This window comes from Bufo gargarizans, chromosome 1 (assembly GCF_014858855.1).
Source record: "Bufo gargarizans isolate SCDJY-AF-19 chromosome 1, ASM1485885v1, whole genome shotgun sequence".
Classification (NCBI taxonomy): Eukaryota; Metazoa; Chordata; class Amphibia; order Anura; family Bufonidae; genus Bufo; species Bufo gargarizans.
Genome location: NC_058080.1, coordinates 577,918,502 through 577,943,285, shown reverse-complemented (window position 1 = coordinate 577,943,285; position 24,784 = coordinate 577,918,502). Strand labels below are relative to the sequence as shown.

At 44.3% G+C, this 24,784-nt stretch overlaps 1 protein-coding gene across 1 annotated transcript in view; it reads right to left on the bottom strand.

The window, feature by feature from the left end:
* Positions 1–23,458, bottom strand: part of TCTN1 (tectonic family member 1) — a 36,305-nt gene extending 12,847 nt beyond the window's left edge. The window contains exons 1-9 of the mRNA XM_044275772.1: positions 23,111–23,458; positions 21,138–21,258; positions 14,583–14,704; positions 10,645–10,799; positions 6,027–6,114; positions 3,871–3,977; positions 3,243–3,263; positions 2,903–3,028; positions 855–974 (exon numbers count right to left, since the gene is read on the bottom strand). Of these exons, the coding sequence (XP_044131707.1) occupies positions 855–974; positions 2,903–3,028; positions 3,243–3,263; positions 3,871–3,977; positions 6,027–6,114; positions 10,645–10,799; positions 14,583–14,704; positions 21,138–21,258; positions 23,111–23,420 (1,170 nt within the window). The 5' untranslated portion in view covers positions 23,421–23,458. The remainder of the gene's footprint in view (positions 1–854; positions 975–2,902; positions 3,029–3,242; positions 3,264–3,870; positions 3,978–6,026; positions 6,115–10,644; positions 10,800–14,582; positions 14,705–21,137; positions 21,259–23,110) is intronic.
* Positions 23,459–24,784: the final 1,326 nt, after the last annotated feature.

Here is a 24,784-nt window from a genome sequence, read left to right as displayed (position 1 = left end):
TACCAATGTCGCAAAGATCTGCGGATGATCACATTTTCAAGCACCTACCTCCATTCTATGGCTGACCTTCTAGTCTTCATTTCAGGTACACTAACATTGATTTGGTTGTGGAACCAGTGGTACAGCCATTACTCAAAAGAGTCCCTGGAGTCGTTTTTCAACAGGACAACGTCAGGACGCATGTTGCTCATGCTACTGTAAAGCAGCCTGTGTGGTCTAAATAGGATACCATGATCTGTGGCATCTCCAGACTTGTCCCCCATCGAGCACAACTGGAACGTCACTGGATGACAATTGCAAAAGGAGCTGCCAGCAGCGAATCTTGTGTTCTCAAGTGCATTCAACATGGCGGAACATTCCTCAGAAGTTTAGAAAATTTTAATTCCATTTTTTATAAGTTGCATATAATCAACATGTCTTTTGATCCCGTAATTTCTATAATTCCACAACTTTACCTTCTTGGTGCTGCAATTTCAATGTTGAGGAGCTATGAATAATGTAAGATATCTACCAAATAGTACTTGTCACCAGTTTTATGCTGTCCAGACTGAGGACACTACAAACTGGTGACACTTACTTTTCTGTGCTGTAATCTCTTAAATCCCTGTTGAGCAACTCCAGTGGGACCAAATCACTGCAGTCCACTCTGTAAAGAATGTTTTCAGGAGTTCTTGTATTCAAGAGCTCCTGGCTCATTCATTTCATACGATTTTCCTGTAGAATATCATCCCATCAACAACCGATCAGATCACTCCCTTCATTCTTTAACCTGACTTACTGCTCTGGACAACAGGTCCAATTCCTCAACTGCAAAGCAACATATAGTGCTTAAATAAAAATGCAGCTTTCTGTACCTCAATGAAACGTATCTGGAAGTTCTGTTGGACCATGTTCTGGTCAATGGCTCCAAGAATAAAAGATGCTGCAATGCTTGTGATTTCCCCTTTATTTGTGTACGTAAACGTATAGCTTCCCTAAGAAATAAAACACAAAAAACCAAGCACCACGTCACATAATCATACATTAAGCCTGAAATGACAAAATTCTACCTTACTCTGTAAATGTATGGTACCATTACTCAAATACGTACCTCTGACCAGATCAGAAAGCCCAGGATGCATGTGTAACAGCTTCTTTATCATAACATACAATTGTCCGTTAAAAGTTTCACTCATTCTACAATTTTCACAGTTTCCATAGAAAGTAAATGAGAGTTCTAGAAACATCATAGCATAGGCTGCTGCTGTAACCCCGACCACTTGTGGCCACCACAAACAATGGTGGCCACCATCTAAGCCATCCATGCTAATGATCTTAGCATGGATGGCTTAGATGGGAATACCTCTTTAAAGGAGCATCCCCAAAAACATGTCGTCTTTGACCCATTAGAAAAGTACACAATGTAAGTTGTGGTAATCTTCTTACTGGTGACTGTGATATCCACTTTGTTCTGGTCCTCAGCTGTCACCTGACACAGAGTCTAATGGGTGGACAGGAAGTCAGTTTCTCTATTCTTTCCCATGAGAGCCCTATTGTGAGGCCTAGGGTCGTAGGTACAGAATGGCCTATCCTCTACAGAACAGTCCTATCCTTGTCCGTAAAAATTTTCTATTTTTTTGCGGGGCCACGAAACAGACATACGGGAGTGCTGCCCGTATCTTTTGTGACCCCACTGAAGAGAATGGGTCAAATAATGTGGATTGGATGCGGACCAAAAATACGTTCATGTACATGAGTCCTTATAGGAATGAATAGAGAAATTGACACAGCTGAAGACAGAACTAAACAATAAAATAGCACTGCATTCCTCCCATTTACAAGCATGATGGAATGTCTAAAGGAAGCAAACAGAGCCCGAGATGGCTGTTGATCCAGCTACAATGGGGTCAACAGCTATCTTCACTGAGTCCATTAAAATGCCAGCCGGTTGGATATGCTATTTCTATGGTGGCTGGAAGAAAAGTGGAAGTCACCTCGGCTCTAAACAAAGGCTCAGAATTGATTTCACTGACACTTTCTGCCAAGTTGATTCCAGTCTGTGCGTCATACCATATTATTATACAATCAAAATGAACACATTGGAGAAATGGAAGATCATATTTATAGACACTGCATAAGGCCTCATGCACATGACTACATGTATTTTGTGGTCCTCAAATTGCGGATCTGCAAAATATTGATACTGTCCGTGTTTCATCTGCTTTTTTTGTGGACCCATTGACTTAAATGGGTCTGTGGTCTGCTTTTCTCAGCCAGGCTTAGGACATGTTCTGTTTGCGTAATGGACAAATGGATGAACAAAGCCCTCCATTCAATTCTATGGGGCCGCCGAAAATAGCCGAGCGCTGCCCCACAGAAATGAATGGGAGCATGGGCCGCGCATGCACGGCACGCTCCCATTCACTTCTATGGGAGAGGTGGGAATTAGCGCTTGGTGGTAGACGGACCCTGGCAAATCTGGGGTCCTCCAGCCACAGCGCTCCTCCCTCCGTTCTAGATATAGGTACGGGTCCACTGGGACCCACACCTATCAGACAACGGGGGTATAGCCTAGCGATATGCCCCTATTGTCTAAGATGGGAATACCCCTTTAATATTGTGCAATTTTGCTATAATGAACAAAATGAGTGACTAAATATGAGGCTCTGTTCTCATCATTGTGTTTCTGCCATAAGGCAGACATCACCAGGAACCAACAGAGTCCTTTGACTTAAATGAGGTCAGTCCATTGCGGTTCACATCATTTTTGACAGAAGGAATAGTGCTGCCTTCAGTGCCATACCTCCTGTCCCCATGCAGATGAGGACAGGAGGTATTTGTCCAGCTTGTCATTTCAATACAGAACACTAACATAACATTAACTTTCCTCCTGTGCCTTATACAGCATGGCATAACTTCTTACCCCAAGAACAACATCATTACAAATCCCTGTAGTGTTGTCATAGGAAGGTACATAGTCACTAAGGTTTCCACGAAAGACCGCTCCATCCACAGATTTTACTGTAATAGCCTGAAGAACCACATTAATCTGCAATAAAACAAAAAATATATAATCTCAAGACATTTACCGATAACCGGATACGTACATTGCAATATGATGTTTGCTAGAATGTGAAGTAAAATCACAGCTCAAAATGTAGAGACCAGCAGCGTCTGCATGAGAATGCTGCCCAAACAGAAATAAGATTCTTCACACAAATCATTAGTAGTACAAGATACTGAACAGAATAAAAAATTCTTACCGCATTTTGTGAAGTAGGCACCTGCCATAATATGTAAAAAAAAAATAATAACATTTATTATGAAGAAAAAGACAAGACAAAATAAATCATGTTGAATAAATGATGTTTCAGAGATGGTCTTGGATTTGTAAAGAGTCCAGTGGCATGCATGTACAGCATGAGACCCCCGAGGTCAGCGACTGGTAAGCACCACAAATCACCTCTGCAGGAAAGAGCAGCAGCGCCAAAGTGGCAAGGAATTAAAAAAAAAAAAAATGTTCAGGAACTTTTAAAAAAAACTTTACAACTTCTATCTTCTAAAACATTATATCTAGAAACACCCATTTATCTCCTCAGGCTGCTTACTTCTGTTCCAGGCCCTTGTTATACCAGGTAACAGCGCTCTGACTAGCGGAATCGTCCAGCGTTTTTGGGTGGACCGGAAGTCGATTTCTGTATTCTTTCCTAGGAGACATCTCATAGGAATGAACAGGGAAAGTGACTTTAGAGTAAGAAATCTCAAGTATTCTGCACTCACTTAAGAAAATATCCCATTTTATATTTGCATTCTATGCAGAGCGGTGTAGTATGCTGGATCTTCATAAATAACGGATGAGAATAATAATCAGTCCACTTTTAAATTACTCACAGTCAAAACGCCAATGTCTCTGTAGGTTCCTAGAGTCAGGACAGGGATTGAGCAATTTTCAATCTGAATGTTTCGGCTACATGTGAAATCTTGGCTCTCCAGAAATCCTATAGAAAAGACCAGTTCATCCATGCAGTGTTCATATGCAAAGCACAATCCATTTGGCGGACAATACTGCCGATTACTTTAATTATCAACCCACAGAACCATAACCTTTATATCAGACACAAAGAGCGAACAGAGAACATGTAAAACTTAGATAGGGAAAGCTATAGAGCAGACAGTCTAAGGGCTCATTCATACGACCCTGTGAGACACAAAATTGCAAAACGGGTGCGGACCCATTTATTTCAATGGGGCCACAAAAGATGCAGACAGCACATAATGTGCAGTCCGCAACCGATGTTCCATTCCGTGGCCCTGCAAAAAAGATAGAGAATGTCCTATTCTTGTCTGCATTCGGATAAGAATAGGCATTTTCTATTATAGTCTGTATATAGTGGCGGCCATTTGCAGTCCGCAAATTGCAGAACGCACAAGGGCCGGTATACATGTTTTGCAGATCCGTAATTTGCAGACCGCAAAACACTACGGTCGTGTGACTGTAGCCTAAATAGGTGCCAGATTTATCACAGTGACTGATGCTGGATGATAAATCTGATGCCTATTTAGACTGTCTAGTCTACGTTTATCCCACATATTAAGCTACTATCACACTAGCGTTTTTTGCGGATCCGTCATGGATCTGCAAAAACGCTTCCGTTACAGTTGTATTATGTCTTATATAGCCATGACGGATCTGTCCTGGCACACAATGTAAGTTAATGGAGGACGGATCGTTTTCTATTGTGCCAGATTGTGTCATAGAAAACGGATCTGTCCCTATTGACTTACATTGTGTGCCAGGACGGATCCGTTTGGCTACGCTTCGTCAGGCGGACAGCAAAATGCTGCAGGCACCGTTTTGGTGTCCGCCTCCACAGCGGAATGGAGACTGAACAGAGGCAAACTGATGCATTCTGAGCAGATCCTTTACCATTCAGAATGCATTAGGGTAAAACTGATCCGTTTTGGACTGCTTGTGAGAGCCCTGAACGGATCTCACAAATGGAAAGCCAAAACACTAGGATGAAAGTAGCCTAATTAGCTGGCTTCATTTACAGCAGAATTGTATGACAGTTCTGGCACACTTTTGGCACACGGTGTTGCTTCTCCTTTTCTGCTAAGCAATGCCCCTTGTCAGGTGTGACAGAAACCATTAATAAAATGCAGTGTAAGTCATGTGTCCCAGAATTCTTACACAGTTGCAATATTAAAGGGGTTATCTGGGAAATGATAATTTATCCTTAGGATAGGTCATCGTTATCACATTAGCGGGGGTCCAAGTCCCGGTATCCGCGCCGATCAGCTGTCTCAGGGAGCCGCTGTTAGGGTCCATTCACACGTTCGCAAAATGGGTCTGCATCCGTTCCGCAATTTTGCGGAAAAGGGTGCAGACCCATTCATTTTCAATGGGGCCGGAATGTGCTGTCCGCATTCGCGGATCCGCACTTCCGCATCTGTGCTTCCGTTTCCGCAAAAAAATAGAACATGTCCTATTCTTGTCCGCAATTGCGGACAAGATTAGGCATTTTCTTTTCTAGTGACGGCGATGTGCGGTCCGCAAATTGCAGAATGCACATTGCCAGTGTCCGTGTTTTGCGGATCCGCAAAACACTTACGGACGTGTGAATGGACCCTTATAGTGAGTGATGCAGGTTCCCGGCAGCTCTCCAAGGATAGTGCTGTACATTGTATAGGGGTAGTGCTTGTTTAGGAGCTCAGCCCCATTGATTTTAGCAGTGCTGCAACCAGGCCACGTGACTGATGTACAGTGATGTCACTGGTCTAGGAAGAGGCTGCAGCGCACAAGGCCTCTTCTAACAGCTGATCGGCGAGGGTTCCAGGTGGCACCCCCCCCCCCCCCCCCCCGATCTGATACTGATGACCTATTCTGAGGATAAGTCAAAAATATATTTTCCTGGATAACCCCTTTAAATGTGCCCCAATCTATCAATCCTTCATATTGGTGAGTTAGATAGATTTGTGAAACATTGGGGGGAAAATTATACAATAAAGAATAAAACAGCATCTTCACAAATTGTAAACAGTCTTACCTACTGGGTTACTGTCTGTGCATTCACTTGTACCCAGAGGAGCAGGGACTTTAAAGAAAGAGTCCAGAGTCAGGATGGGAGAACCATACTAAAAAAAAAAAAAAAAACACATTATATATATATATATATATTATTTTTTATATCTTTTTATTTTATTTTATTTTTTACTCTGAGCAATGGATTAAATTTAATGGCCATGACACTAATAAAGAGAAATACAGTAATGTTCTTGAAAGCGGGATGATACGAGATTTATACCGTTATGTTCTGAGCATTTGCCACAGCAATGTAAGCATTATAAAGAGGGGAGAGAAGACAATGGGGTAGGCTGAAGACTGACTGATCTGTCGTAAGGGCTGTTTAAAGAGGACACATCATTACTCCTGATTATTCCCAGTGAAATAACCATTCTTAAGCATTTTTTCATAGCCTTGCGTTGTGCCGTCCCTCTGTTATTCCTCCTGAATATTTATGAATAAACTGACAACTGGACATTAGCACCCCCCCCCCCCCACCCCTCTCAACAGGGTAGACTACGCAGTTTAGGTAATTTATTACACATAACGATTAAGTGTTTTCTTGATTTGAAAGTGTGGGAAACAGGTTTCTCTTGTTTAGTAAAGATAAGCAGGATATTGAGCTCCTCGTCTGCCTATGACATACAAAGGACGCTGTCTACAAGGGCTGGGCGATGTGCGAATGTGTTGCACCTGCGTTCAGATTTACATAGAAAGAGGAACTAAACCTCTGTCTGTGGTATCTCAGCCACACAAATAACCAACAGTAAAATAGAAAAGAAACACAACAAAAAGTAAAGCACAATGTGCAGTCTCATCGCCGTTTATTATATTTGTATCATCACACAAACCCTTCCACTGGAATGACTTTAAGGGGTTTATCCTAGTTTTAACTTATCCTCAGGATAGGTCATCAGTATCAGATCTGGAGGGGTGTAACACCTAGGACCCCCTGCCAATCAGCTGTTAGAAGAGGCCTTGAGCGCCGCAGCCTCTTCCTAGACCAGTGACATCACTGTACATCAGTCACATGTCCTGGCTGCAGCTCCGCTCCATCCAAGTCATTGGGGCCGAGCTGCAATGCCAAGCGCTGCCACTATACAACGTACAGCGATATCCTTGGCACCAGACTCCGGTGAGCACAGCGGCTCCCTGACACAGTTGATCGGTGGTGGTGCCGGTACTTGGACCCCTGTGATAATGATGACCTATCCTGATGATAAGGTTAATTTCAGAGGAGCGTGTCCAGTGTGGAAAACACGCCCTGTGTGAGAGCTTTATTTCACGTTATGGACACTGGTCTCTGTTACAGGATCACATGGAATTATACTGATTTATAAATGTTGTGTATCTTTATGACCCGTATCTACTGACTTACGGTATAGTGACATAATGCTGTCACTATAAATCAGTAGATGCAAGGTTGGGCAGAGACACACACCATTATAAATCATTATAATGTAATGCGATACTGTGAAAGGAGCGGTTTCCATAGCGGGAAATCATGTTCACCCACTTTTTTCCGCACTGAACACACTTGTCTGAAATTACCCTAAAAATCTATATAAAAAAACTGCAATTATGTCCTTTTATGCCCTCGGGTTAACTCTTCTGTGCACTTTATGCTGTTTCTATACTCCTAAGAGATTCCATGTTGTTTTAAGAAGCCATGTTGAATCCATCTAGGCATGAATATGGTGGCACCAGCTAAAAGATGACCCTGCCCTGCCAACTCTTATGATTTGCAGTGTGGTTATGCTTTAATTTACCAATACCGGCAGTGGTATTATACAGCAGGTCTGACTCAAGAGCAGAGTTGACGCTTAAACCTACTTTACTGAGACATTTTTTTCCTAAGTTCATAGGAGGCCCACCCCATTCTTGGATCCGGCGCTGAGTGCTGCAGTGTCCCCCTCTTTTAGCTGGTCTAGCCCCCTCTCCTGCATGTCTGGATGCCACAGCAACCTGAGCCATTCTGATGACGTCACCCTGGTAGGGTATTTAAACCCAACATGGCTAACCGGATACCGCCTGATAATTCAAGATAGCGCCCGAGCATCCTGTCTACTAGCTTATAGCCATTGTGGATATTTTTTTGCTGGTTATTGTTTTCTGGACTCATTCCCTGTGCGCAGCCTCAGTTCTGCTCCATTGCTGCATCAGCTCTGCTACACTACAGAATCAACTTTGCTACACTGCAACTTGAAACCCACTACTCCTACCTAGTCATTGGACTGCATCAGGTCTGCGTTCCACCACACCGGTTTTCCGGTCCAACTATATCTGTCCCTCTGCATCAGTGCCGCCCATCTCTGAAGATCAATGCCTGCTATTCTGGACAAGAGGATCCACCTCGCCAGGTGAGAACTTAACAGCAACCAGATGCTGTTGATCAGGACGCCTCCAGATTTGCTGGCTTTTAAGAAGAAAGCAGTTCTTCGAACAGAGTGCTATCCTGTTGGACACCAAATGACCCATGCTGGTCATCACAGCCATCATCTCCTCAGGCTATCCCTATCGCCTGGCCTCCTGTTACTGGCTATATGTCCCAGGCCATAGGGTACCTCACAGATCTCATCTCCAGACAAGCTTCTATGACTACTGTGTATCTGTCGTAACCCTAGGGTGTCAACTAGTGTAAGCCCCATCTTGTTTTTTTAGGAAAGCTTGGTCCCCAAACTAGGCTTCGTACACTCTATCCACATATGGGTCCTGCTGTCTCTTTTCTTGGGACTCTGATCAACTGGGTGCAATGTTTTTCTCTGCCTCTTGCAACAGATCAAGTCTCATCAGAAAGGTCTCTCCTACAATCCCATACAAACTGGTGCTTGACTGTTGTGGCAGACGGCCCTCCTCCTTGAGAAGAGCTCCTGGAAGGCTACACTGACTATAAACATTGTTCTTCACAGTAGGAATGCTGGAATTTTCCTACTGTTTCTATCATTACACTACATGTTTATACTGTATACTGATACCAGTGCTTCTCCCCTTTTGACTTTTTGTGTTTGCTGATGTTTTGCATACATGCACTCCTCTTTAGACAGTAAAAAATGCAATAAAAATGGATAAAACATAAACAGTATAAACTACTTATTCACTTAAGAACAAAAGACATAAAATAAGAGTAAGAACAAAGTCAGCATGGGTTTTAAGTAGAGTGTTTTACAAAACCAAGATAGTTATGAAGGTACTTCCACTATACTTAAAGGGAACCTGTCACATTGAAGTTGGTGGAGCTGAGCAGATTGATATATACCAGTCGATTTATGGGAAAACATTCAGTAAAACCTGTAATTTATACATTTAAATTTCTACTCATTCTGGGCTTTGAAGTCCAGGAGGCGGTCCTATCAGTGACTGACAGCCTTCCCTCTATGACTGTGTATACAGAGATAGCTGTCAATCACTGATAGGACCGCCTCCCTGAGTTCAAAGCCCAGAATGAATAGAAATTTAAATGAATAAAACACAAGTCTTACTGAATCTTTCCCCATAAAACTTTATATCAATCTGCTCAGATCCTCCTGCTCTATAACACACTGCCTGTAACTTATATTGCATTTACGTTGTGACAGGTTCTCTTTAAGCAAAGTCATTGCTAACAGAATTAAAAGAAGAGAAAAAGTTAAAGTGGTATCCTGGTATCAAAAACTTGACTCCCATTTAAAGAACACAGTTCAGATTCTAAATAATCAATATATAGTAATAAAATATTTTCAGCAATATTCTTTGTCATTGGTTGCACTCCCATCGCAGACAGAATAACGCTGCAAGCAGCCTTTTTCTGCCCGCGATGTGGTGCGGAGCAAGACCGATCCGTCCCGACACACAATGTAAGTCAATGGAGACGGATCTGTTTTCTCTGACACAATAGAAAACTGATCCGTCCCCCATTTACTTTCAATGGTGTTCATGACGGATCCGTCTTGGCTATAGAAGACATAATACAACCGGATCTGTTCATGACGGATGCATGCGGTTGTATTATGGTAACGGAAGCATTTGTGCAGATCCATGACGGATACGCAAAAAAAACACTAATGTTAAAGTAGCCTTAGACGTTTAGGATGCTCTTTCACACGAGCATATCCACTGTGGGAATCACGCTCCGTGTGAGAGAGGGATCGTGTGTTCTGGACTACAGAAGTGCATGGCAATATCATGATTGATAGTGCTGTGTGCCTCTGCCAGACCTTTCCATAACTGAACATGCTTCTGTAGTCCAGAACGCACAAACCCTCTCCCACATGGAGTGTAAATCCTGCAATGGACAGAGCCCTTAGTCTTGTACTGTTGCTCTGCCAATACCAGTGGTGTCACCATCTGTCAAGTTTCTCATCTAAAAGCCGGAACACCCCGACTCTCCTTCCTTTTATATGATTACAGCACTGGCACAGTATTTTTTTTTTTACCTCCTGACCCACTTTGGCTATAACTTATTTATATCCTGCGGATGTGCCATTATTATTTTATGAGGTGCTTGACGAGAGTTTCTTTTTTACTTGTTTTCAATCTGCTTTATACAAGATTGTGATATTTTTAAATACTTCAGATGTGCATGTTTTTTCTGTACCTTTTGTGAGATCATAATATTATATTACCTCATATTTTGATGCATTGCGGGCTTCAGCTGAGCCAACTAGGCTTTGAACGTAACTTTCACTGTTAAAGTCCATTCCACCAAATTCCTTGACAAGACTCTCAAAGTTTGCCTCTGTTGGTTCATCTGGGGTTATGAAGGACAATGCTGGCTGGTCTAGAGCAAGAATTATTGAAATATATAGAAATCATTAAAATATTTTTTCTTATTATTAGATTTTAGACAAGACTACTTTACACATTGGCTACAAAACCCTAAAAGAGACAGACACATTCTGGAACTTTTCACCTTAAAAATAAATCTTAACTATGTAAACATAATTTGACCCTTTAGAGGAAAAAATAACTAAAATGACTATTGAAAGGTATTTACAGTGCCTTGCAAAAGTATTCACCCCTTTTTTTGTATTTTGTTACATTACAGCCTTAAGTTTAATGTTTTGTTAATCTGAATTTTATGTAATGGATCAGAACACAATAGTCTAAGTTGGTGAAGTGGAATGAGAAAAATAAATAAATCTAAACTATTGTTTAGAAAAAGAAAACAGAAAATTGGCATGTGCGTATGTATTCACCCCCTTTGTTAGGAAGTCCATAAAAAGTTGTGGTGCAACCAATTACCTTCAGAAGTCACATAATTAATGAAATGATGTCCACCTATGTGCAATCTAAGTGTCACATGATCTGTCATTGCATATACACACCTTTTTTGAAAGGCCCCAGAGGCTGCAACACCTAAGCAAGAGGCATCACTAACAAAACACTGCCATGAAGACCAAGAAACTCTCCAAACAAGTCAGGGTTAGGTCATAAAAAAAAAAAAATATCCAAATCTTTGATGATTCCCAGGAGCACCATCAAATCTATCATAACCAAATGGAAAGAACATGGCACAACAGCAAACCTGCCAACAGACTGCCGCCCACCAAAACTCATAGACCGGGCAAGGAGGGCATTAATCAGAGAGGCAGCACAGAGACGCAAGGTAACCCTGGAGGAGCTGCAGAGACTGGAGTATCTGTACATAGGATGACAATAAGCCGTACGCTCCATAGAGTTGGGCTTTATGGCAGAGTGGCCAAAAGAAAACAATTACTTTCAGCTGAAAACAAAAAGGCACTTTGTGAGTTTGTAAAAAGGCATGTGGGAGACTCCCAAGATGTATGGAGGAAGGTGCTCTGGTCTGATGAGACTAAAATTGAACTTTTCGGCCAAAGAAAACGCTATGCCTGGCGCAAACCCAACACATCACATCACCCAAAGAACACCATCCCCACACCGAGACATGGTGGTGGCAGCATCTTGCTGTGGGGATGTTTTTCAGCAGCCGGGGCTGGGAAACTGGTCAGAGTTGAGGAAAAGATGGATGGTGCTAAATACAGGGATATTCTTGAGCAAAACCTGTGCATGATTTGAGGCTAGGATGGAGATTCACCTTCCAGCAGGACAATGACCCCAAACACTGCTAAAGCAACACTTGACTAGTTTAAAGGGAAACATGTAAATGTGTTGGAATGGCCTAGTCAAAGCCCAGATCTCAATCCAATAGAAAATCTGTGGTCAGACTTAAAGGTATTCTGTCATCAGATTTTACCCCTATAACCTAAACATATGCTCATGTCCAGACTAATAAGAAGAATCCTAAGCTGGCCTTATTAAACCTCACTGTGGCTCCATTTGCCCCCAAAACTGTTTTTTATAACCTGTCAATCACTTACTTAAGGTGCCCACCCGCACCCAGCGCCGCCTTCCCTGTCTTCAGTGCTGCCTCCGCAATTCTCCCCGTCCCTCTGCCAGATCCCGCGCCTGCGCACTAGGTTCAGCCTGATGTGCCCGTGCGGACACCTGGCAGCGGCTTCGTTGAGCGAAGTGCGCATGCGCCGGCCTGATGTGCACTTCGCTCAACCCTGATATGTCCTGCAGATTGGCTGAGCCTAGTGCACAGGTGCGGGATCTGGCAGAGGGACTGGGAGGATTGCGGAGGCGGCGCTGAGCTGAAGACAGGGAAGGCAGCGCTGGGCACTGGACCTGTATTAACGGACCTCCCCTTGGGCACCTTAAGTAAGTGATTGACAGGTTATAAAAACCTGTTCTTTGGGCAAATAGAGCCACAGTGAGGTTTAATAAGGCCAGCTTAAGATTCTTCTTAGTCTGGACATGAGCATATGCTTAGGTTATGGGGTAAAATGTGATGACAGAATCCCTTTAAAGATTGCTGTTCACAATCGCAAACCATCCAACCTGAAGGAGCTGGATCAGTTTTGCAAGGTGGAATGGGCAAAAATCCCAGTGGTAAGATGTGGCAACTGCTCATAGAGACCTATCCAAATCTGTGATTTCCGCAAAAGGTGGCTCTACTAAGTATTGACTTTAGGGGGGTGAATAGTTATGCACATTGACTTTTTCTGTTATTTTGTTCTATTTGTTGTTTGCTTCACAATAAAAAAAAATGCAAACATCTTCAAAGTTGTGGGCATGTTCTGTAAATTAAATTATGCAAATCCTCAAACAATCCATGTTAATTCCAGGTTGTGAGGCACCAAAATGGGAAAAAAGTCAAGGGGGGTGAATACTTTTGCAAGGCACTGTATGTGGAGATGCTGTAAGAATCGCTGTATGTTATCAGAGACAAACATTACAGTGGTCTCACGATGCTTCCGCACATACATGCAGCAGGTACCTGTGATCATGGACCTCTATAGATTCCTAGTCATGTGAATAGGAAGTTCAGAGGATTGGTATTTTGACAACCCCATATTTGTATTACATGGCAGTGGTCAGTATGTGCATGAATCATAAACGTCACCAATCTGGCATCCTACTCGTCTGCATACTGAAGACAAAAGGAATTGTAGTGTTGGATAAAAGTTCATAAAGTAAAAGTTCTGCTGTATTTGTAAGAGCATTATAATAAGGCCTAATGCACACGACAGTTGTTTTTTGCGTCCGCAAATTGTGCGTCTGCCCCAAAAAACGGATGCGGCATCTGGGTTTTTTTTGTTTGTTTTTTTTAAGAATCCTTTTTTTTCCCCCACAGATCCCTTGTAATAAATGCATATCCTTGTCCGCAAATGTGAAAAAAGTAGGACATGCACTATTTTTTTTTTGCTGAAGGGAAACACGGATAACGGACGCGGAACACAAACTGATGAACTATCAGCATTTTTTTGCTGACCCATTGAAATGAATGGGTCCCCATCTTATCCGCAAAACAACTGTCGTGTGCATGAGGCCTAAACCTGCTTCAAGGACCATGAAAGTCAGTGTTTCTCAGGTCTTTTGTGACCTGTATACATAGGATTTGTTTCCAGCAGGAACATTTGGTCGTCAGTATCTGATCGGTGCGGGTCCGACACCCGGGACCCCCGCCAGTCAGCAGTTTGAGAAGGCATCGGCAATATTGTGAGGGTCGCGGCCTTCTCTCAGCTTTTCCTAGGCCAAGGGACATCACGTTCAAGTAAATGGGGCTGAGAGCGATACCAACCACAGTCGCGATAAAATGTACAGCGCTGTGCTTTGTAAGCTGCGAGAAGGCCACAATGCTCACCGGAGAACCAGTGCCTTCTCAGACAGATGACTGGCGGGGTCCCGGGTATTAGACCCTCCACTGATCAGAGGATAGGTCATCAGTTAAAAAGTCTCGGAAAACCACTTTAAAAGGGTTCTCGGGAACTTAAAAATAGATCACCTAAGGATGACAGGTTATTAAAATCAGATCTCTGGGGTCCGACTACTGGCAGCCACACCGATCAGCTAAAAGTAGTAACAGGGTACCAAAATTTGCACAGTTCCTTAAACTATATAGCATTCAAGAAATGTACTGCAAGCTCAGTCCCATTCACAAACCCGATCCCTAGTTCTGAGAGGCCCGATGGTACTCATTTTTACTCTCACATTTGCAATTTCTGCTCTTTTTTTTCCATATTTTAGCAGCACTCACAGTTAGTTGCTTGGATGCAGAATATATTGGGGTCCACTACTTCCACAGTTTCTCTTTGAAGGACATTTGAAGTACTGATAGAATACAGAACTGCTTCACGATTGCAGAGTTGGCTGTCACCACTGTAAGAACAAAAACAAAAAGCATGAAAAATCATTTGGAGGAAAAAAAAAAAAGGGAAAGTCAGTGTTTTCACATATTGTATTTCATTTCATGAGATTGACGGGACAGATTATGTTCATATGCCTTATATAAATGTTCACTATGAGCCAGAATGGAATGGCACTGTGTGCGGCTCTCGTCTTGGTGGATTTGGCCAGTCCGCGGCTATTAAGTTGTAGTACGACAGGGCAAAAACATGGCCTGATGCAGGATAGTGTGGATTAGAGAGATCAGACCCATGGTGATCAGTCAGGGTCCATCACAAGACGTTTTTTTGATAGTATATGTTGTTTGAAGTCATCTAAAGCAAATGTTAAGAAAAAAAAAACATTTCCCCCACCGCTCTCAAGCTGATGCTTAGTTCCGTGACAGTCTTCGGGGGCCATTTATCAAACTGGTGTAAAGTAGAACTGGCTTAGTTACCCATCGCAACCAATCAGATTCCACCTTTCATTTTTAACAGCTCCTTTGGAAAATAAAAGGTGAAATCTGATTGGTTGCCATAGGCAACTAAGCCAGTTCTACTTTACACCAATACCAAGCACAACCACTATACAATGTACGGTTCTGTGCTGCGAGAAGGCCGTGGTACTGACAGGAGCGCCGGTGCCTTCTCAAACAGCTGATCGGCATGGGTCCCGGGTGTTGGACCCCCACCGATCAGATACTGATCACCTATCCTGAGGATTAATTTAAAAAAAACTCAGAAAACCCTTTTAAATCTCGGAATAACCCAAGACTGTTGGATACCATAAAGAGCTAACATTTTGGCCACAATAGTAACAAGGTTCTGGGGCTAATCTACGCTGCACTATGCTGTTTGCGTAGCTCTCATCCACTGATTTGGGAGTTCGGAAACAGCATCACACGGCCCCCTTGGCTGCTTCTGTAACTCCCACAAACACTAGACTCAGATTACTGGGGTTATTCCAGTCTCAGCCATGAAAGGCTAATGGAAATAACCCTTTAATCACGGCAGGACAGAGAAGAGAAAGGGTTTTGAGCACGTTCTAGAAGTCTTGCATTCTGGAAACCAGTAGATGTCTGGGATGACTTCCCCAATGTCATCTTCTCAGTTGTAGCTTCCACACATCATGAGATCACTTTGACTGGATCTCCTTTAAGGTTTGCCTAATGGCTTCCAGTGTAAAATGCAAAATATATGCATCAGTGTACACAAATACACTAGAAGGTATAAGAATGAAAAATGAATGGTCAGATTGATCTTGGCTGGTGGGATAATGGACAAGTGTTCCGGGTCAGTTTTTGAATACGCTGAGGGGTTTCGACTCTTTTTTTCTGACATGCTTGCCAAGGAGGCGGCAATTAGTGGGAACGGGTGGATCTTCACAGGAAAGGGGGCAGTGCCTACAATGTGCTATTTTGCGCCACTTTCTGTCTGAAAGTAAGCCAACCAATAGTTGGTAGAGTCAGAGAAAAGTGTCTATCCCTGCGTCCAGCCTGAGCCCCTGTGATAAATCTGGTGCAGGTCTATGCAGCCAGTCTAAGCCTATGTCATCTATAGGGAAAGGAAATCTGGGCCAATGTTCCTCACTCTTTGCTCATCAAGGCTTTATTATTGTGCGTTTATGATATAGGATATCCTAAATAACCCATATCCATGTTATTTTAGTTTATGGATTTTGATAAATAATCATGCCAATGTTTTAATATAACAATATGATCATATATGTACATTCACACTTGTGTTTGGTGCGGACCCGTCATGGATCTGCATAGACGGATCCGTTCAGATAATGCAACCGTCTGCATCCGTTCAGAACGGATCCGTTTGTATTATCTTTAACATAGCCAAGACTGATCTGTCTTTAACACCATTGAAAGTCAATGGAGGACGGATCTGTTTTCTATTGTGCCAGATTGTGTCATAGAAAACGGATCTGTCCCCACTGACTTACATTGTGTGTCAGAACGGATCCGTTAACCTGCGCATAGTCAGACGGACACCAAAACGCTGCAGGCAGGTTTTGGTGTCCGCCTCCAGAGCAGAATGGAGGCGGAACGGAGGCAAACTGATGCATTCTGAGCAGATCCTTTTCCATTCACAATGCATTAAGGGCAAAACTGATCCGTTTTGGACCGCTTGTGAGAGCCCTGAACGGATCTCACAAACGAAAACCAAAACGCCAGTGTGAAAGTAGCCTTAAACCGCTTATTACTAGTGTACGATCCTTTCATGTAAAAATTCAAATGTACCCACTATGTGGAATTTCATAAGAGAAGAAGCAAAGGTTATAGTAGTGGATTTTGTGTTTTCTTTTTGGCTTTCTTCCTCAGCGTACTTCATCCTCACAAGTGAAGTATATAGACTTTTCTGTGACCTGATAATGATCCAGTACCTCTTATGCCTCGTTTCCACTGAGCGGATCGGTTCGGGTCGGTACGGTACGGTTTGCTATTTTGGGTGTTTCCACTATGAAAGCGATCCATACAAGCGAACCGTACCGCTCCATTCAGGGTCCTGCTTCAGATGTAGGGCCATAGAAAAATGGAACGGTTCGGTTAGGGCAGAGCTACTTGCGTCACACAATACATTCTCCTGATTTGCGGCCTGAATAACGTCAAACGTAAGCGCAACATAAACACCATTGTTGCACTAGTGTGACATCACACTACGCATTTTTTTCTAAACCACGTATGGACCTGGCGGCCCGAGTTGCAGTGGAAACGCTCACCTAAATAGACCGGACCATTAAAAATCTTCTAAACTGTGCCGACCCGAACCGATCCGCTCAGTGGAAACGAGGCATTAGGGTCCACTGACAGTGGACTAATCATGTCTATATCCAGCAGAAGCCTACAAGAAAGAGAAGTGATTTGACTGCCACCTTGTGGCTAGCCAGACATGTCACCCAAGTGTGGTCATCGGCAGTCAAGGAACAAGTCCCCTCATTAGGATAGGCTATCAATATTAGTTGGGGAAGGGGGTCTGTCTCTGGGCTGTTCGCTGTTAGAAGGCGAGTGGTGCTCGACTCATTTAATAACGGTTTTGCAGGTAAATACAGCGCACTACGGCTTCGTCCCATTTGAGAGAATTGGATGGAGATGCTACTAACAGTCTGAAGCCATGTCTGGTACACAAACGGCCGATTGGCGGGGGAGTCAGACCCACCACAGATCTATTGATGGTCTATCTTAATGACCCCTTTAAATACAAGATTCCTTGAAATAAGAGGACATGGGGATATGTGACCTGCTACAATCTCAAGTCATATTAGTGCATTGAATGAATGCATGCCGTTATGGCTGTGACCTGGTCGAGCATCTCTGAATGAAGATCCTGTTTGAATGACACATAAAAAGGGGGGGTCCAAGTAGAAAACCTAGTAAAAATACATTTGTGGTTCTATCTCCAGTTTGCTAACAATGCTTTATGGTCATTACTAGAATTCCATGTACCGGTGTCAGATCACCCCAAAAAACAATCGTCTATCATCATGCTTGCCTTTATTCACACTAAATCACACTACCAGGAGCACAGAGTATTTCAGAAAATGAATATACTTCTAGGATATATTCAGCTGGTGGATTTGGCATGCAGATTCTGTGCCAAAATCCGCATGAAATACATGTGTATTCTGTGTCCCAGGGATTTCAATGGGAATCCATTCCATAGAAAAAGCAGTACAGATGAAAAAGAAGAGAAACGTCATTTCTTGATGCTAAACCCGTGTCCGGGAAGCCATGAATGGACCAACCTCATGTAACAGGGCTAGTCTGTGTACAGATAGGTGGCATGACAAACTGCAAATCCACAACAGAAAAACGGGTCAGCTGTGTGACTATGCCCTTACTAGCACATGTCTTATACTGGAGTAAGGAGCAAGAATCAGACCTACAGATCAGTTGATAGCTGGGGTCGTCAACCCCTTTAAAGGGAGTCAGCCAGCATATAACTCAATATAAAAGCAAGACCACTGTCAGATCCGTTATGGTATCTCGAGCCAAAACATTCTTGTCCCCTTCCTGATCGATGCCTTTGTTACTGAGAAACGCAGTTCTTTCGAATATGCAAATTATCTGCATCTACTGCACCAAAAGCTCCGCTCCTTATTGCTATGGGTGAAAGGGACATGGCCCTGTGTGAGCGTGCGTGCGCCATCGCTTCAGGAATCGGCACATGCTTCAGTCTAGGCAAGCATAAGGGCCGTAGTGCACGTGCGCAGAATCCCAAAGCGATGGCACATACGCAGTAACACAGGGCCAAGCAAGATCATATCTCCACTGCCTGTCCCTGTCAGCGATAAGGAGTGGGGCTTTTGCTGTGGTGAGGTGCAAACTGCTAATTTGCATATTCGAAAAAGCAGCCTCTCTCAGTAACGGTGGCTCCAATCAGGAAGGGGTGAATACATTTGGAATAAGATACCATAAAGGATCTAACAGTGGTCTTACTTTAATATTGAGGTATATGGTGACAAATTCCCTTTAAAGGGGTTGTCCCATTAAGACAATGTATCGCATATACACCGGATAGGCGGGATAAGTGTCTGATCAGCAGGGGTTCGACCAATGGGGCCCATGCCGATCACAAGAACTATTCTCTGAATAGGTCATCAGTATCTGATCGGTGGGGGTCTGACACCCGGAACCCCTGCCAATCAGCTGTTTGAGAAGGCACGGGGGCGCCTGTGAGTGGCCTTCTCATAGCTCACTAAGCACAGCGCCGTACATTGTATAGCGCTCAGCCTCATTCACTTCAATGGGGTTGAGCTGCTCCTAGGACACATGATCAATGAATGTGACATCACTGGCCTACAAAAAGCAGAGAGAAGACCGCGGCGCTCACAGGAGCACCACTGCCTTCTCAAACAGCTGGACGGCAGGGGTCCCAGGTGCCGGACTACCACTGATCAGATACTGATGATCTTCCCTGAGAATAGGTCATCAGTGGAAAAAAATATATAAATCTCAGAAAACCCCTTTAGGCCAGTTTCACATTGATATTAATAGTTCTGGCGGGGGAAAAGCCTGCAGGATCCGTACCTGCCATGGGCAGCTGCAGGCAGTGGCATTTGTCTGGCTGCCTCTCGGCATATTTACTATGCTGCTGCCATGTCTCCACCAGTCCCCATTATAGCGAATAAGGCCGGACAGACTTCCAGCAGCACATGGTAGTTACGGATCCGGCAGGCTGGTCCCATGTCGGAACCATTAACACCAGTGTGAAACAGGCCTTAAATGGAGCATCATATGTGCACTATCACTCCATTTAGCTCTAGTCCCAGAACCTTGTCACTATGGTGGCCAAATGCCAGCTTTGTATTTTGTTGAAAATTCTTATGTTGTTCCGAGATTTAATGCGTCTTCAAACAGTGACAAATGCTCTGTTCGCTATTTATTGTTCTGAACAAGTGTCTTCCCCTACACAGTGGTAAAGGGGACGAAAGAACTCTCATCCGTTTTAATGGGGTTTTCTGATCTTACAATCTCATAGCATATTGCAGGGCTACACCATCACTTTGTGGTTGTTTGCCGTCCAACCTTGGGGATCCCCAAATATACTGAGAATGAAGGGACTGCAGCACTGGCCACCAGCTGCGATTTCCGGGAGGACCAGGAGCTCACTAAACCAGCAGTGAGGCCCCTCCATTCTCAGAGATCAGACCCCCAGTGATGCCATCAATGTATAAAGATGAAAGCACCTCATTCACATGCGTTTAGACAAACCCCATCAAAGTCCTCAGAGATTGTAGGGCCCTCACTCCTCTTGTTTTGCAAGGCGCAGTCACCTCCCTCACTTTCACTAGTTGCGACGTTGCAGTGTTATGCTGCCATCTTGGGCAATGTGACGTGTATTGCAGCAGCCCCAACCTGCCCTATAACATATATATATCAGTGAAATAATAACCAGTATGGCGGTGCAGATATGCATGACAGCTGAGTAAATAAGGATAAGGCTTCATGCACGCGGCCGTTGCCTGGCTGTGGCCGTATTGCGGCCCGCAAAAAGTAGGTCCGCAATATGCGTGTGTTCACCGCATCACCGCATTTGAATGGGTCCGCAATCCGGAAGGTGCAGGTCGGAATGCAAGCACGAAATACGACGGAAGCACTACGGGGTGCTTCTTGGGTTTCTCTCCGTGCCTCTGGACGGATCACGGACCCATTCAAGTTGAATGGGTCTGGATCAGTCTACGGATTCCGCACAGATGTTGCCCGTGCAAATTGCGGTCACCAATGCACAGAATGGCCAAGCAACGGCCGTGTGCATGAGGCCTAATAAAGATTAAAGGGGTTATCTGACTCTGTGTTACTTGTGACCACAGTAATGTCAGGGCTTTGTGAAACAGCTGATTGCAGGGCCCTGGGTGTAGGTCATCAGTTACAAAGAGTCAGATAACTACTTTAAACCCATCAGAGACCTTTACTTACCTTACAATGGGAATGGAGCATCCGGAGAAGACGCTAAAATCAGTAGCGCTGCAGTCAGGATCACAGCAGCAGTTGACGTCACACTCGTCCACCAGCAGGTCACAGACACACAGGGAGGCCACTGAGGAGAACAAAGTGCAATCAAAAGTGTCAAAGACAAGTACAGATATGGATCTGAACTGCCTAACATAACCAACCTATACTGTACAACTGCTTAATATTCTTTGTGCAGAATTCCACACTTCCAAAATGACTGCTTGCTGTCAGGGAATGGAAACATTGTTTTTAGAGGTATTATTCTGTTTATAGCATTGTATACTCCTCATGACAAATCCTTTTTTTATTTCTATGGGATTGTGACTATGCAACATAATGAATAGGTGAATACGGATACATTGCAACCCATAAGTTGCCACAACTGTGACAAGCAAGTTGACAAACATCCCAACCTGCTTGATTTCTGGCAACTTGTTTGTCACAGCTGTGGTCACTAGCAGATCACATGACCACATTCACTTTCATTATGTAGCATTGCAATACTGCGGTATCTGACCACGCCACATGTCAGGCAGCCAAAGTCACATGTAGCCCTAGAGCTCATGCACACGACTGTATGTATTATGCGGTCTGCAAAACACGGAGCCTCAAAAAATACAGATGGCGTCCGTGTGCATTCCATATTTTGCAGAACGGAACAGCGGGCCCCTAATAGAACAGTCCTATCCTTGTCCGTAATGCTGTCACCTTGATTTTGTGAATAGAGCTGAGGACATAGGTTGCTAGATGGCCGCTAGCACGACCGCAATATATCTAGTCCCCATAGCTCTGTGTGCTTTTATTGTCTAAAAAAATAAATAAAATTGATCCGTATGCAAATTAACCTGAGATAAGTCCAGCGTGAAGGAGCCCAGCACCGCCCGCATCCTCCGAATCTCCTCCTTGCTCCCCGACGTCACAAAGCTAGAGAGCCGTAATCTCATAATGCGAGGGCTAGCGCATGGGCAGTTCGTTCCCTGAGGCTGATGCCAGCACGGGGGAAGGAACACTATGCCGACACTGCGCATGCGCTAGCTCGAGCATTGTGAGATTACGGCGCTCTAACTTTGTGACGTCGGGGAGCAAGGAGGAGATTCGGAGGATGCGGGGCGGCGCTGGACTCCTTTGCCGGCTGTGTGAATCCTGTATTGACTTAAATGGCTCCTCAATCTGCAATTTTATTACATCACACTTTCTCTACAAGTTTTCTTTAACAACTCCTGGATTTACTTGTACTACGACTGCATTGTAAGTAAGCCTACAGTATGTCCACACCGAATGGATTAGCAATGAAAATCTGCAACATACTTATGAATTCTACTGCAAAAGTGAACCACTCTCAGGCCTCTTGTACACGAACGTTGTGCATCCATTCCGTGCATCGGGGACCGCAATTTGCAGTCTCCCAATGAACGGGCAACGTCCGTGCAGCAGCCGGGACGGATCGAGCCCATTTCAACTTGAATGGGTCCGTGATACTGCAAGTTCTACTTTTTTGCGGTGCGGAGACACGGACAGAAACACCACGGAAGCAATTCGTAGTGCTTCCGTGGGGTTCCAATCCTTGCTTCCGTTCCGCATCTCCGTGATTGCCGGTGCCCGTGTTTCGCAATACGGCCACACAACGCTCATGTGCAAGAGGCCTAACATAGCAGAAACGAGTTTGCAATGGATTTCCAATCTTCTGCAAGCCCTCAAATCCACAGTGTGTGAATGGAGGTCTGGAAACCCCGAGCAGTGTGACTTGTGGTACTGGACATGCAGATGTCTGACAGTAAATCTTTAGCACATCACAGCAGACCCCCTTATAGAGATCTTCCTATTGTTTCCATATAACAAGGCACAGATGAAAGCCTCCATTATGTCAGTCTGCCCTGATTCTCCATATAATGAGACTGATCTGGAGCAGCGCTAGGTACGGATATGGCTCTGCTCACCCGTGGTTACTAGAGGAGGGATGGAGCGGGACTGGGGGAGATCGCTGGAGGTGGGGCCTGTGACAGTCACCGGTGGCAGAGCCGTGGTGCCCAGTTCTCCTGGTGCCTCCTGGAGCTGTGTGGGCACAGGCAGGGTCTCCGCGGGGAGAGGCTCAGAGGTGGAGGCTGCCGCCGTACCATTGCCCAGCAGCTCGCCGAGCTCCGTTATATTATCCGCAGATGAATGCTCGGGAGCTTCAGTGCCAAAGGACGCCACCCGGCACACTGCGGCCACCAACAGAACCGCCACACAGCGCTGACATCCAGGCATGGCGGCCGCCTGCTCTGCGTTGCTATAAACAACCAGGATCCTGCCCGGGCTCCAGGAAATGACGTCATTGTACTTCCTGCGGTTGCCGTGTGAGAGTCTTTAGGGAGAGAACGTACAAGGATGAAAAGCCAGCTCTCCAGCTGTAACGTGCGCCATCTTGTGGCTTCCTTATAGAATTGGCCTTGCATAAAAACCTGCTAAGAAGAAAGGCCTGGTCCACACTTCAGTCACTTGGTCTGTGATTGTGAGCCAAAACCAGGTGCGGGTCAAACACCCAGAACAGGTGTAAACCTTTCCATTATTCCTTATGTGTGAGTAGCCTCCACCCCTGGTTTTGGCTCACAAATCACTGAAGTATGAACAAGGTCAAAAAGTCAGTTGTGCCGCCTAGAGTTCCTATAGGGTCCATTTTTTATGTGATACTCACTTGTGTCTCCCCCCAATCCCCACATCACTGTCAGTGGTGGTATTGCCCTCTCACTCGCTTTTATTCATTGGATCACAGAACTGAGCCTTAAAGGGAACCTGTCACCGGGATTTTGTGTATAGAGCTGAGGACATGGGCTGCTAGAGGGCCGCTAGCATGTCCGCAATACCCAGTCCCCATAGCTCTGTGTGCTTTTATTGTGTATTTTTATTTATTTATAGAAATGCCAATTAACCTGAGATGAGTCCTGTACGTGAGATGATTCAGGGATAAGACTCATCTCAGGATAATTTGCATATGTATCAGATCGTTTTTTTTACACAATAAAAGCACACAGAGCTATGAGGACTGGGTATTGCGGATGTGCTAGCGGCCATCTAGCAACCCATGTCCTCAGCTCCATACACAAAATCCCGGTGACAGGTTCCCTTTAACATAAAAAACTGTCTCTAATGAGATATTGATAAGCCAGCACCCCTCCCCCTCCCCATGTTCCCAGCCTTCCCTTTCCCCTCTCTTCTACTTTGGTAAAAGGGTTTACTGTCGGCAGCTATTGGTTAGTTGTAACTTTACAGCCTTGTTCACTGATGACTTGGGTTTAATCATTATCCATCTATCTGCACTAATTCATTGGCTGAACCCTTCTAGCCTTTGCTCAATGATGCCTTGATACCACTAGTTTACTGCTTATGCTTGTATCTTATCACTGTCATTTGGTAACCTGTTTACTGCTGATGTTACTGCTATATATACCTAATATACCGTCTGGGATCAGGGAAAATCGTGCGAGTGCGCAAACAATTTCAGTCAGTTTTGACTGCGATTGCGTTGCTCAGTTTTTTCTGCGCGAGTGCAATGCGTTTTGCACACACATGATAAAAAACTGACTGTGGTACCCAGACTTCTTCACTGAAGTTCGGGTTCAGGTTAGGTGTTC